This window comes from Neocloeon triangulifer, unplaced genomic scaffold (genome assembly GCF_031216515.1).
Source record: "Neocloeon triangulifer isolate White Clay Creek 2 clone unplaced genomic scaffold, ASM3121651v1 ptg000006l, whole genome shotgun sequence".
In the NCBI taxonomy this organism is placed as follows: Eukaryota; Metazoa; Arthropoda; class Insecta; order Ephemeroptera; family Baetidae; genus Neocloeon; species Neocloeon triangulifer.
Genome location: NW_026775549.1, coordinates 4219279 through 4230829, shown reverse-complemented (window position 1 = coordinate 4230829; position 11551 = coordinate 4219279). Strand labels below are relative to the sequence as shown.

General features: G+C 40.8%; 2 protein-coding genes across 11 annotated transcripts in view; one reads left to right on the top strand and one right to left on the bottom strand.

Annotated features, from left to right (window-relative positions):
• The first annotated feature begins 139 nt into the window (after positions 1-139).
• LOC132194406 (post-GPI attachment to proteins factor 3) lies at positions 140-2140 on the top strand. Of its 2 annotated transcripts, XM_059615664.1 has the most exons (9): positions 161-196; positions 274-395; positions 454-644; positions 714-868; positions 928-1080; positions 1132-1256; positions 1327-1466; positions 1519-1723; positions 1781-2140. In XM_059615664.1, the coding sequence occupies exons 3-9, from the start codon at positions 470-472 to the stop codon at positions 1845-1847; spliced, it is 1020 nt and encodes a 339-aa protein (XP_059471647.1). In that variant the 5' UTR covers positions 161-196; positions 274-395; positions 454-469; the 3' UTR covers positions 1848-2140. The 2 variants fall into 2 exon arrangements, with proteins under 2 accessions (XP_059471646.1, XP_059471647.1); XM_059615663.1 differs by having other exon boundaries at positions 140-395.
• Positions 2141-2236: 96 nt separating this feature from the next.
• LOC132194401 (partitioning defective 3 homolog) overlaps positions 2237-11551 on the bottom strand; it is a 37482-nt gene continuing 28167 nt past the window's right edge. For 3 of the 9 annotated variants that reach the window (XM_059615652.1, XM_059615649.1, XM_059615654.1), the window contains exons 2-25: positions 9947-10219; positions 9078-9574; positions 8818-9021; positions 8555-8757; positions 8342-8458; positions 8168-8286; positions 7920-8111; positions 7614-7688; positions 6850-6952; positions 6307-6798; positions 6166-6251; positions 5974-6116; positions 5794-5919; positions 5608-5736; positions 5442-5524; positions 5069-5161; positions 4860-4945; positions 4647-4806; positions 4171-4420; positions 3724-4069; positions 3476-3666; positions 3176-3268; positions 2710-2957; positions 2237-2645 (exon numbers count right to left, since the gene is read on the bottom strand). In XM_059615652.1, the coding sequence (XP_059471635.1) occupies positions 2455-2645; positions 2710-2957; positions 3176-3268; positions 3476-3666; positions 3724-4069; positions 4171-4420; positions 4647-4806; positions 4860-4945; positions 5069-5161; positions 5442-5524; positions 5608-5736; positions 5794-5919; positions 5974-6116; positions 6166-6251; positions 6307-6798; positions 6850-6952; positions 7614-7688; positions 7920-8111; positions 8168-8286; positions 8342-8458; positions 8555-8757; positions 8818-9021; positions 9078-9574; positions 9947-10219 (4500 nt within the window). In that variant the 3' untranslated portion in view covers positions 2237-2454. The remainder of the gene's footprint in view (positions 2646-2709; positions 2958-3175; positions 3269-3475; positions 3667-3723; positions 4070-4170; positions 4421-4646; positions 4807-4859; positions 4946-5068; positions 5162-5441; positions 5525-5607; positions 5737-5793; positions 5920-5973; positions 6117-6165; positions 6252-6306; positions 6799-6849; positions 6953-7613; positions 7689-7919; positions 8112-8167; positions 8287-8341; positions 8459-8554; positions 8758-8817; positions 9022-9077; positions 9575-9946; positions 10220-11551) is intronic. The other 6 variants (XM_059615650.1, XM_059615651.1, XM_059615658.1 and 3 more) reach the window with 6 other exon arrangements.

The following is an 11551-nucleotide window of genomic DNA, read 5'->3' as shown; positions in this document are numbered from 1 at the left end:
TATAATCACTGACTTATTTCGATAATTATGGTTTTGTTTAATTCTTAAAACATATTTAATAACACTTAAATAAATTTATTTACCGGTTACATATTAAAGGAAGAATCGGTTGTGAATTGTTTTGTTTTGAATACAAAGACACGCCCCTCTATGGAAGCGACAAATAAATCTGATAAGAATTTTCTCTTTTTTGATTGTAAATCGATTTCTGTTTGCCTTCGTAATCAGCCCGACAGAAACGCATGGAAATTCTTGAATGTGTCTTTTCCACAGTGACTGGTGAGAGTCACTTTTAAAACTTGTGAAGCACGTTGATCAAAGTGAGATGACTGGAGCGACTCTTGACAAGCTCTTGCCATTATTTTTAAGAATAAGAGCAAATATGAATTTATATGGTAACGATATTTCTTCCACATTCTTTTCGTAAATTTTGTAATTTCTATCAATTTTCAGATTGACTGTTATTTTCATGGGCATTATTATGCAAATGATGCAGCATTCTGGCAGGTTTTTGGCTCATGCTGTGCCTGTGATTGTCCTCCTGGCCAGTCTGTGCTTGACCGGCACACAAGCTTCTGAGGGAGACCGGTCTTACTTTTTCCTAAGCTGCATGGACAAATGCTTGAAAGTTAATTGCTCAAATGGTATGCATAATAATAATAATGGATTATTTATTAAGCTCAATGAATTTAATTATGATGAAACATCTTTAGAAAATTCTTCAAACGGAGAACAACCACCAGTTGTTGAGCCATCCATTCTACAACTTCTCTGGTCCTGCCAAGATGAGTGCAGCTACAATTGCATGTGGGTTACCGTCAGTTCGTTCCTTGAAAAAGGGTGGGGAGTGCCTCAATTTTTCGGAAGAGTACAACAATCATTTTTTTAGATTTAGAAACATTCTCAATAAATTTGGCTTGTTTGCAGTGGCCATTTATCAGGGTACTAGGTCTTCAAGAGCCAGCGTCAGTCGTCTTCTCGATGATGAATTTGATTGCCAATTTAGTCATGCTGAACGAATTTCAATCAAAAGTACCAAAGTCTGTTCCTTGTTACTATTTATGGACTGCGCACAGCTGGGTAAATTGAAATCAAAATTATTTATAAAAAAAATAGCATTTCTTTTTATAGGTTTGTATCAACGCCTGGTTCTGGTCCACCGTATTTCACTCGCGAGACATCTCATTGACTGAAAAGATGGATTACTTTTGTGCCTTTTCTATGGTCCTGTTTTCCTTCTACAGTATGGTGATGAGGTCAGGCAGTTTTCACTTTTTCAATTCTTGAATATTTGGAATCAAACAAAATATTTTCACCTGTTTTTAGACTTCTGCATTGCCGCATCGACTGCATTTCCACATTATTTTCAATCTTGTGTGGATGCCTCATGGTCTTTCATGTTACTTACCTCTCGCTCCTTCCAAGATTCGACTACAGCTACAACATGAAGGCAAATGTTACCATTGGTATGAATAACTGTGCAGATGGCAAAATGATTTCAATTTTTCTGTTTTCTAGGTGTTCTGAATGGAGTGGGTTGGCTTTTATTTTGCTATTCTAAATGGCACAATCACAAGTATGTTTGGCGATGTGCCCTGTCGGTTGTTCTGGCCATGGCAGCAATGTCCCTTGAGATCTTAGATTTCCCACCAATCTTTTGGACATTTGACGCACATGCCTTGTGGCATTTAAGTACGGCTATGCTACCTTTTCTTTGGTACAGGTAAGTCTTCTTAAAACCGCATTCTCATTATAAGCAAATAATGTTGGGTTATTTTAGGTTCATAATTGACGACTGCAATCACTTACGTGCACTAAAGGATAAAGAAAAGTTAAAAATTCTATGAGCTTCTACTAAACTACTCGCTTTCTGTTCTTATTCTGCATACAAATTGTGATTTTAGAAATTTTATAATATAGTTGTTTTAAAATGCTTTTTTTCAAACGACTGAACAAATTAGGAGAAAGCCTAATATTTATAGCAACTTACAACTTAATAGGAATCATTAACAATGTTTTATGCAAACTTATTGTCCGATTGTTAACTGTTTTACTCTCTGATGTTATGGAGTCAATTAAATCTAATATTATTTATGATAAAAATAAATTTTATGTGTGTGGTTAACTATTTAGAATGAAATGTTTTTTTTAGTGATATAAAATATATCTTTACTTACACTGGGATACATTACTTAATCAAAGAGTTGCATATGTATAATTTATAAAATGACACAAATCAATGAAACATAAATTTATTTAAGATGAGTAATTGATCAGACAATTTCCATACTTGCTGCTCTTATGGAGCTATGATCAAATGAGTAAAATTTGTCAAAAATTATTGCACTGGCACTTGTTAGTGGATTTAAAAATAAAATCAAGGAAGGAAGGCACAAGAGGAGTTTGAAAGTTTGTCATATATATCAATCACAGATTGGCCAGATTGGCTTTTGGTCAAACTTTAGAGCCAGGAGGCATTTTAGCAAAGCCATTTGCAATTCTGGCGGTTGATCGATGCACCGGCACATAAGAGTCTGGGGGGAGTCGCTGCTGCTGCTGGTGTTGTTTGGTAAAATGCATGGGATTCATGTTATTATTGTCCGGGGAAGGATATTGCTGATGAGGCTGGATGTTCACAAATTGCCCTAATATTAAAAAAAAAAGTTATGAAAATATTTGGACCAAATCACAGGCTTTATTGACAATTACCTCTGTGCTTTGGGGTTTGGAATTCAGTTCTGGGATCAGGACGATCCTTGCGAGGCAGGGAGTTGGCATTTGCGTCTCTAAGCATATGCGCTGGATGCATCTGCTGTTGATGGTGGTGCACGGGGTGCAGCATTGTGTGTTGGCCAGCCCGAGTCACACTTTCGTACTCGAAGAAATTTGAAACAGGCCTTTGTTGAGCCATTTCACGAGGATCTCTCCTCTGGGAATGGTAATGCATTTGTCGGCGGCTGCAATTAAATAAGAACCTTTGTTAGCTACAAATGCTGAAAGATTTCGATAAATGATACTAATTAAACCTAGCTCATCCTCACCTTAGTTCTGAATGTACATCAAAATGCATGCACGAGTGAGAAAATTGTGCGACAACAAAAATATATCAACAGAAAAAACCATCACCAAAAGATGCATGCAGAGTAAAGGGTGTCGCAGGCACAAAACAGATTACCTCTCGTCCTCGGCTTCGACCTTGACCCTCTGCAGCTGCACCTGCTGCCTCATCTGTACGATCTGCTGCTCAGAAAGCTGCTCAGTTCGCTTGCTTTTTGTGGCAAAGAGCAGGAAAATGAGAGAAAAAAGACACATGAAAAATGCAGGTTAGTTCAGACTGACGTGATATGTACAAATGTGTTAGTGACAAATTTTTACAAAACGGAGTGTAGAGGAGAGAACTCTCTGTGCAACGAGAGTGGAAAATGGTGTGCCAACTTCATGCGGCGCCTTTAAAGGTATAAAAAAATAAAAATACCTTAAGTGATGTTGGATTTCTTCGTAGTTGACATAGTGGCTGTAGCGAGCGGGATCGCCAGATCGGCTGACAGGACGATCGCCATACAGGTCGTAACTCGGGTTGCGCCGATGTGTGACCTGCATCACAGGGTGGTGTTCTGGTTGAGGGGGTGTTTCCAAGCGCTGAAGCATACCATCGGAATTAAGCTTCTTGAAAATAATTTGGTAATTCATTCAGAAATAAATTATTAAAAAATGATCTGATACCTGTCTTATGGCCTGCTCGTATCTTTCTTCCCTCTCGTCCAGTGGGTACTGCCCCCTGCGCTCAACGTGCCTCCTCTGGTGCTGAGCCCGAAGTTGGTGGATACGATCAGTTCTTGATGTCACACCCTGATCTTGCATCTGCATCTGCTCAAACTGTTGCTGCATTTCGGTTTGCTTCTGTCGCTGCACCAGCCGCTGATATTGCTCCCGAATACGCTGCTGCTCCTCCTGAGCTGCCTGCCTAGCTGCCTCCCGCTCCTTCTCCTGATTGTCTGCCTCTTCAGCTTCTTCAGTTAGCTTCCCTCCTTGGAGTGGATTTTCAAGACCCTTCCGATGCTTTCCGAACCTAAGCAAATTTAATTATTTTAGGACCTTGATGCTTAAATCATTCAAAAGTTGACATCAATTTATATCAAAATTATTTAAATTTATTAGTACAAAATTTACCTAAACATTGATCCTATGCCTTTGAATAGTCCTGCCTTTTTCTTGCCGTCCTTCTTGTATTTGTTGTCTAAGGCAGAGTTGAGAGAAGACTGCCTGGCACTTCCTCTGCCAAAGTTACCTGCTGGCTGAACTTCGGCTTCTTCCTCAGACACTGCGTAAGGATAAAATACATCTATGGCTCGTTCTCGTGGCTTAGCAGGAGGAGGCAGTGGAGGAAGGAAGACGTGTTCCCTAGCCGGTATTGCAGCAGCTAGCCAAACCAAGCACACCAAACCACAACCGTTAATAATTAGCAGAAGACACCTTGATTAATTAGCAAAAGCACCTCATTTATTTACAGCGAGGCGTTAATTTTTATTAAAAGTTTGGTGTTATAACAGGGACTGTGATTATTAGGCGATTCTTCAGTGGGTTATTAAAAAATTTTAAAGCAGAAAGATTTCTGAGGAAGATTTGGATCAAGAATGAGAACTTACGGGTTTCCATTCTCGGCTTCATTTCGCCCAAAGGAGCATCATAGCTCCTGTCGACGGCTGCTCTGAAGCTTTCGTTGCACCCTCGGCCTCGTATTACTTTAACGGGACCTTGATTACCTCTGTAAGTGTAAGCTACTTCCCCGTCCTCCATCATCTGGATCTGCATAATAATTTAATGTCAAACAGTTTTTCAAAAAATTTCAAATTGCGTACCTCTTGAACCATAGTTTGAAGAGATTCTAAGCTTGACGACTTTTTCATTCCTAGTCCTGGGCCAATATCACCCTTCTTAGCGTCCACTGGAATTCCAAGATTAAATTAGATCAAAGTTGTCAGTTATTTGTCTCTTTTTGGACACATTTTAGTTGATTGTGAGTAAAAAAACATGGATTGCAAGACATAAACTGATGCAGAATACATACACTCTGAGCCAGCCTGAGAACGGTTCATGCTTATGATGGACTCCACAGAGGCAGCACGGAACATTCCTGACACAAATTCCCTATTTCTTACAGCTGAAAGACAGGCACGAGGAAAAATAAGAACCAAAGGCAGGCCAAAACAACACAAATAATGATCAGGCAGGGTTATATGATTTATCCAAAATTAATTGACAAAAGACACCGAATATGGAAAACTGTATGATTGTATCAGTAAGTTGATTCGTCCAAAGTGAACGGACTAAATATTATTTGATTTTAAAAGTTAGTTTAAATTTGAACAAAGATTTAGTTGCTGTTAGTAATGACTTGTTTTCTGTTAAACACTCTGGAGTAAAACGTTTTATAAACTTACCACCATTTGCGTGTCCATTCATTAATTGTTCATTTGAGTTTGGCTGCTCACTTGATGTGTTTTTCTGTCTTTCTCTCTCCTCTCTAAAATTAAAAAGATAGAAAATTTGAGTTTTTTTCTTCTTCAATATTGAGCCAAAAAATTAAAAATATATTGGAAAAAGTACCTTGCTTTCTTCTGTCTCTGGTATGTGTCAGTATTTTTTGCATCTAATGAAGCATGTCTTTTTTCAGACATACTTTGCCTTCCAACGGCATCTCTGGCAAAATTAGCTGGATCTACTTCCAAAGATAATCTAAAAAATTAAGAATATTTTAAAGCACACTGAAAATATTTTATGTCAGTGTCTTACTGGCTAGCATAAGTTGCATCTCCAGGGGCCCCTGGCGTACTGGGGGTTTGTGGTTCATGCGGACTCTTGGGATTGGGATATTGTTCCTGCCTATCTGGGGGTGGAATACTGAATTTTTCTGGTCTCCTAAAAAAAAGAATTTCATTAACTTTGAACTCACGTCATAATTAAATAATCCACCTTGGGTTTGGAGCAATTATTTGGTGGGTCATGTATTCATCTTCAATCAAGACAGTTTCCCCATTAGGGCAGTGGAGGGTCGGAGAGCTGAATTTGTTGCCCATTGAAGTGAGATTAGCATTCCAGGATGAGTCCATAGTAGCCTGAAAGAAGGCTTATAGACAATTTCTAGATTGTATAAAATTTAAATACCCTGTAGTAACTCTCATTTCTCAGCCCTGCGTTACCGGTAAGACGATCCAATACAGGATTACGATTTGCCAACGGGTCCATGGGATCTTAAGAAAATTGACAATAGTTATCATTCAACATGCAGTCAAGACATTTCCATACTTATGATTTTCTTGTCTAAAGGTCGAACATCCCGCTGAACATCTCCGTTTACTTTGGGCATGAAAATTACCGTGTTCTCGGAGGTTTCACTTGCACATGAATTTTCAGGAGTTGGTCCTTCGCCGTCGCCTCTGTAGCCAAAAACTTCGGTACCTGACGAGGAACTGAGCAGGCTATTTGCCGAGTCTCTTCCAGAGGTGGCACTCTCAGTAGAAGTGTTGAGATTCTGCATCGAGGAAACTCTGCGAGAAACAGTGAGCGTAATAACTCCAGGCTTAGGACCCTCCTGGTGCATGTTCCTTCGAAGGGTCTCCATTGCGTCAGAGTTATTTGATGCTATCAGAGACACACCATTTATGTCAATTAATTGGTCATTTGTTCGGAGACGGCCATCTCTTGAAGCAGCACCTCCATTTATGACACTTTTCACAAAAATACCCAGATCAACAGAACCACCAGGCACTGCCGATGTCTTGCCCTTAACACTCACGCCTAGAAATAAAATGTTAATTTTTGGAATGCGTGTTTAAATAACACCATTACCTAAACCAGCCTTTTCCGTGTCATGAACAGGAATGTCAAATGTGAGAATCTCCCTGTGTTTCCAAGGGAAGATAATTCCGTCGTCATTTGCCTTTTCTGGTGGCTGTAATTTGAGGTCAACTGTTAGTTCGGCGCCTGATAATGACTAAAGGGATGACATGAAACACATTTTACAAGCTGATGAGGACAACACAACATTTGTTATGTGTACAATTTACACGTCTGAGACTTGGAAAACGCCCATATAACTTAAAGTGAGTGCCTTAGAAGATGTATCATTTATTTGTGAATAAATTAATTCAGAAGTGCCTCAGTCACACACATGGCCATTCAAGGCACCCGTCCAACTCTCAGGCGCTTTAAATGCACAGCAGGCAGTGTCTCAGATGAAGTATTTAGCATTATAATGAACCAGGAAATTCCAGAGATGAGGAATAATTACTTTCTACAGATTTTACACTACGAATAATTGAGTTTATATTAAAAAAGTTTGAAAGTGTAAATAATCAGCTAACGCGGTGCTATGGAAATGTTTTGAGTGCTGTGAGACCATAACTCACAGTAAGAGAGGCATGCACAGAAAAAAGTAAATAAATACGCCCTAGGCAGGGAGTGTTAAATATACAGAGTGTACACATCATATATTAATATTAGCGTGTCTGTAAGGAGATTAAGTAACGCGTTGCATGGAGAGGTCAAGTGACAACTAGCTAATAATTGTAAGGCCATGAAAGAGACATGCATCATGCTCTGTTTGTTCGAACCTCATCAGATCGCATCGGCTGCAGACAGTTGTCGTCATTATTTGTGACCCTGTCAAACTTGTTGCCTGCTCGACTCTGTATTCATCAATCAGCAGATACAACCATGTATAAGTGGTGCAATTCTCAACAAGAATACTTTTTGATTTTTATTTATCACTAAAAAAGTTATTCCAAAAAAAATGCATGCTAAAAATGGGGAAATATTGAACAACACAGTTACAGCAAAGAAGACTTGGGGAAATTAACACCTGTTCTTAAAAAAACTTCTGTCATGCTTGATAGTATTGACCATAAATATCAACTCACCAATTCTCTTGGTAACCTGGGGCTTTCGTCCCCCTTGTCTTGCCTCGACACCACAAGAGACACTGTGCTTCCAGGCGGCGCATTTCGAAGAGTAGCAACAGCCTCAGACTGAGTTTTTCCTGTCATTGCAACCCCATTGACCTCAAGAAGTCGGTCGCCAGGTTTCAGTCTACCATCCTCAACAGCGGCCCCCTAATAAATGAGACTTCATTAGTCAATCAATTTTTTTAATTGATAAATTATCGCACCTTCGGCAATATGTTCTTGATGTATATTGGACAGTTGCCCCCTGCAGGATTATCTCTAGTTGTTATACTGAAGCCTAAACCGTGTGGTCCCTTCACTAGCTCTATTTCCAATTTCTTGCCTAAATTTTAAAAAAATGTATAAAAAATTTCACTTTAACAGGAGTTTGATCTAACCTATTTTTCTAGTATTAGCAGTAATTAATATGTTGGCGTTTCTAGAAGCTGGATGAGCAGATGAAGGCACTTTTTTCGTAGGGGACACGGTTGCCACTTTAGTGTGGACATTGGGACCTGCAAAGATGAAATGATCGGGGGTGAGTATAAAAAGCCAGATGACATTCATTGAGGTCTCCAAGGAAGACTTGAATGCTCGGTTTGTGTGTTTACCTTTTTCTTCACCCTCTACCATGTTCACCAATTCACGATCTTCAGAATGAGCTCTTTTGGGCTGACTGTCCGCACCAGAGGATGGCGCTTTGTTGGGGAAGACTGGTGGAGGTGGACGTCGCACATCCAAGTTATGTTTGTACTTAACTACCCTCAGTCTCAGCTCAGGACTCTTCAACGAGTCCCTAAAGATTTCTTGAACGCTGAAATTAAAATTTTTTGTTTTAAAACTAAGCACAATGCTACAAAAACTATAAACTCACGTCTGGAATGGCATGTTAAGGAGATTGTGGCCGTTGATTTCGATGATACGGTCGCAGAAGCCGAGGCGGCCATCCTGGTCAATTCGACCGCCTGGCTCAATGCCCTGCACCAGAAGGCCACGGTCCTGGCCTAGTCGATCGTAATCGGGAACCACATGGATACCCAAGGGCCCCTCTTCGTTTCGCAAAACAACATATTCGATTCTAAAATAAATACATTTGAATAAAATGAAGAGAATAAAAATAAATTTATTTCTTACACATCCTCCTCCTCAGCATCTGAGACGGGGTGGTGGATGGGACTTGAGCTATTTGCACCAAGAGGCTCCTTGCGTGGCGCCGAGGGAACTGCGTTTATTCGCTCCGCAGCCTCCATCCACTTCGCGCCGCCATCGCTCAAGAACTGCATCGACAGTCGATTCGAGTCCCGCACAAATTTCGAGAAGGCGGACGACTGCGAATTCGGCGACGGGGTGGCTGAAAGCTCCTCTTCCTCAGGCCAGGGGTGGCCGTTTTCATTGGTGCGGCGTGGCTGCTGCTCTTTGCGATGGGCCGCCTTCCGCGCAACCGCCGATTTTGGCGTCGGCTCCTCATCCATCAGGGGCGCCGCCGACCAGCGTTTCGTGGCGTCGCATGGCGACGCCGCCGGCGCCGTTACGGGCAGGTGGTTTAGGGCGGGTTCGGAGCCGCGCCGCACCTGCAGCGGTGTCAGTCCTGCTTGTTCCTCCCCTGTTACCTCTATGTCCGTCTGTCCACACTGAAAACAGACAGTAAATAACATTTAAAGGGGCTGAGCGCAATCAAGTGGTGGAAAACGCCTTTTTCCTGTAAAGGGGTGAGGGGTGGCACGCGACAGTTCAATCGCACCTGCCTTGCTTGAATTTTCAAAGCGATAAATATTATCCAGTGAAAATAAAGTATTTAAAAAAAACATTCATGGTTGATAAAATAAAATACAAGTCATTCAAAAGTAAGTTATGAATGTAGAATTGAATTTCAATGCATGAAATTGCTTCCTATATTTTCAATGTTGCTACAATTTTTTGAGAAAATGAAATTTCATGCAGTTCTTTTCTTTAATACCGAGCTTATAATAAATTAATTGCACATATTAAGCATTTTGACTCACTGGTGGATGGAGATGCGAAATGAAGAGGTCGGGGCTGTTTCCCCCGGCGCTGCTGGAACCAACTGAGGAGCCGCCAGCGCTGGCTCCATCACCGCGATCGCCAACGTGCGGGGGTGCGCCTGTGATGTGCCTGCCGTGAGCGTCGTCGTCCTCAAAGTTGGCGATGATTTGCTCACGGTCGTCCACCACGTCCAGCAAGCGGTCGTCGGGGTCAAGGATGCCACCGTCGGACTGGGATTGAAGACTGTGCACTGCAAGCCACGAACTTGCGCTCTGCAACAAATAACAATTGCACGTGAGTTGACTGTTGATTATTTTAAATGGAAAATAAATGTCTAACTCGTCCTTTTAGTTTTATCTTTGTGAAAGTGTTAATTATTCTGCCAAACAAATAACACATCAGCAGATATTTGCACTTAATGCTCATCCTTTTATGGTCGGAGAGCCGCGCTTAATTAATGAATTAAATGTTTCACAGGCACTATAAAGAGAAAATGTGCGGTTTCGATATAGTTTCAGCCAGGAAAGATGCATGTTTACAAGTGATTTCTGAAACGGAAATGCGTATTTACAAAATACAGGTCTACAGCGTTCATTTCAAGCGGCCCAGATAGTCACTGACCCAAACTTACAATTAGCATGAGATTTACCAAATTTAACGGCGAACAATTGTCGCTAATTATCTGCAAGTTTGGTTAGAATTTCGTCCAAAGAAAATAGCGTCCGAGTTTAATCTTATCGTAGAAACTCGTTTGATATTTAATGACCCTTGATTTCAAGCGATTTCATTAGCAACAACGGAGCAACCAGCGGGAGCGCAGCATTTTATTCCAACTCCAATGGACACATTTTTTAATGCATTAGGACCGCATTATAAAGGAATTCATGACAAAAAGCATTCTTTGAGGAAAAAATCAAGATAAAAAGGTACGGGTGACCGCCATAAATTTTGTAAAAGCCACCTGCACTTGTCTAGATTGGTCAAGAATATGGGGCTAAGTGCGGCTGAAAGACAAGGCCTGGGAGTGCGTCGGCTGCAAATGGCGAGCAGACGAAATGCAGTTAGACAGATTATGTGGTGCACGTTCGAGCGAGACCAACAACTGAAAAATGGCGCTCCATTTGCTCTTTCTCTTGCGCAGAGGAGGCTCTTTTAATGCAAGTAACGTTAGTCGGCCTCGCAAAAGTGCTCCCAAAATCACACCTTCCACGCTCCTCGCAATTAGAATGCCTAGCCGAATTTAAAATTACTGCTGATCACCAACGCGGATTGTTTCTCACGACGATTTCGCTGCCATATGAGTATGATTCATATCCCTGATTCATACCGACGAGAAAAAGATTCCAGTAAAAAATAATAATTGTAAGATGTATAAATAAATACACACCAAACAAAAAACTAACTAAGAGAGACATTCGAGGATTTCAAAGCACAGAACAAAGCGTTTTTTGAAAGGCGTGTGTTTTGAAAAGGTAAAAAAAAAGAAGAGAAGAAACCACCACATTGAATAGAACCAATTTTGTGTCTGACGAGCAAATAAGAGGTTTGTGTGCATCCATCTCTTGCTTCTTTTCTTTTCAAGGCCAGCATCGTGAAACCTGACG

What these genes read in the sequence shown, in the direction of transcription:
- LOC132194406 (XM_059615663.1), top strand. Translation starts at nt 470, where the DNA reads ATGGGCATTATTATGCAAATGATGCAGCATTCTGGCAGGTTTTTGGCT. An exon ending in TTCTACAGTATGGTGATGAG is followed by an intron (nt 1,257 to 1,326) that starts GTCAGGCAGTTT and finishes ACCTGTTTTTAG; the next exon opens with ACTTCTGCATTGCCGCATCG. An exon ending in GAAGGCAAATGTTACCATTG is followed by an intron (nt 1,467 to 1,518) that starts GTATGAATAACT and finishes TCTGTTTTCTAG; the next exon opens with GTGTTCTGAATGGAGTGGGT.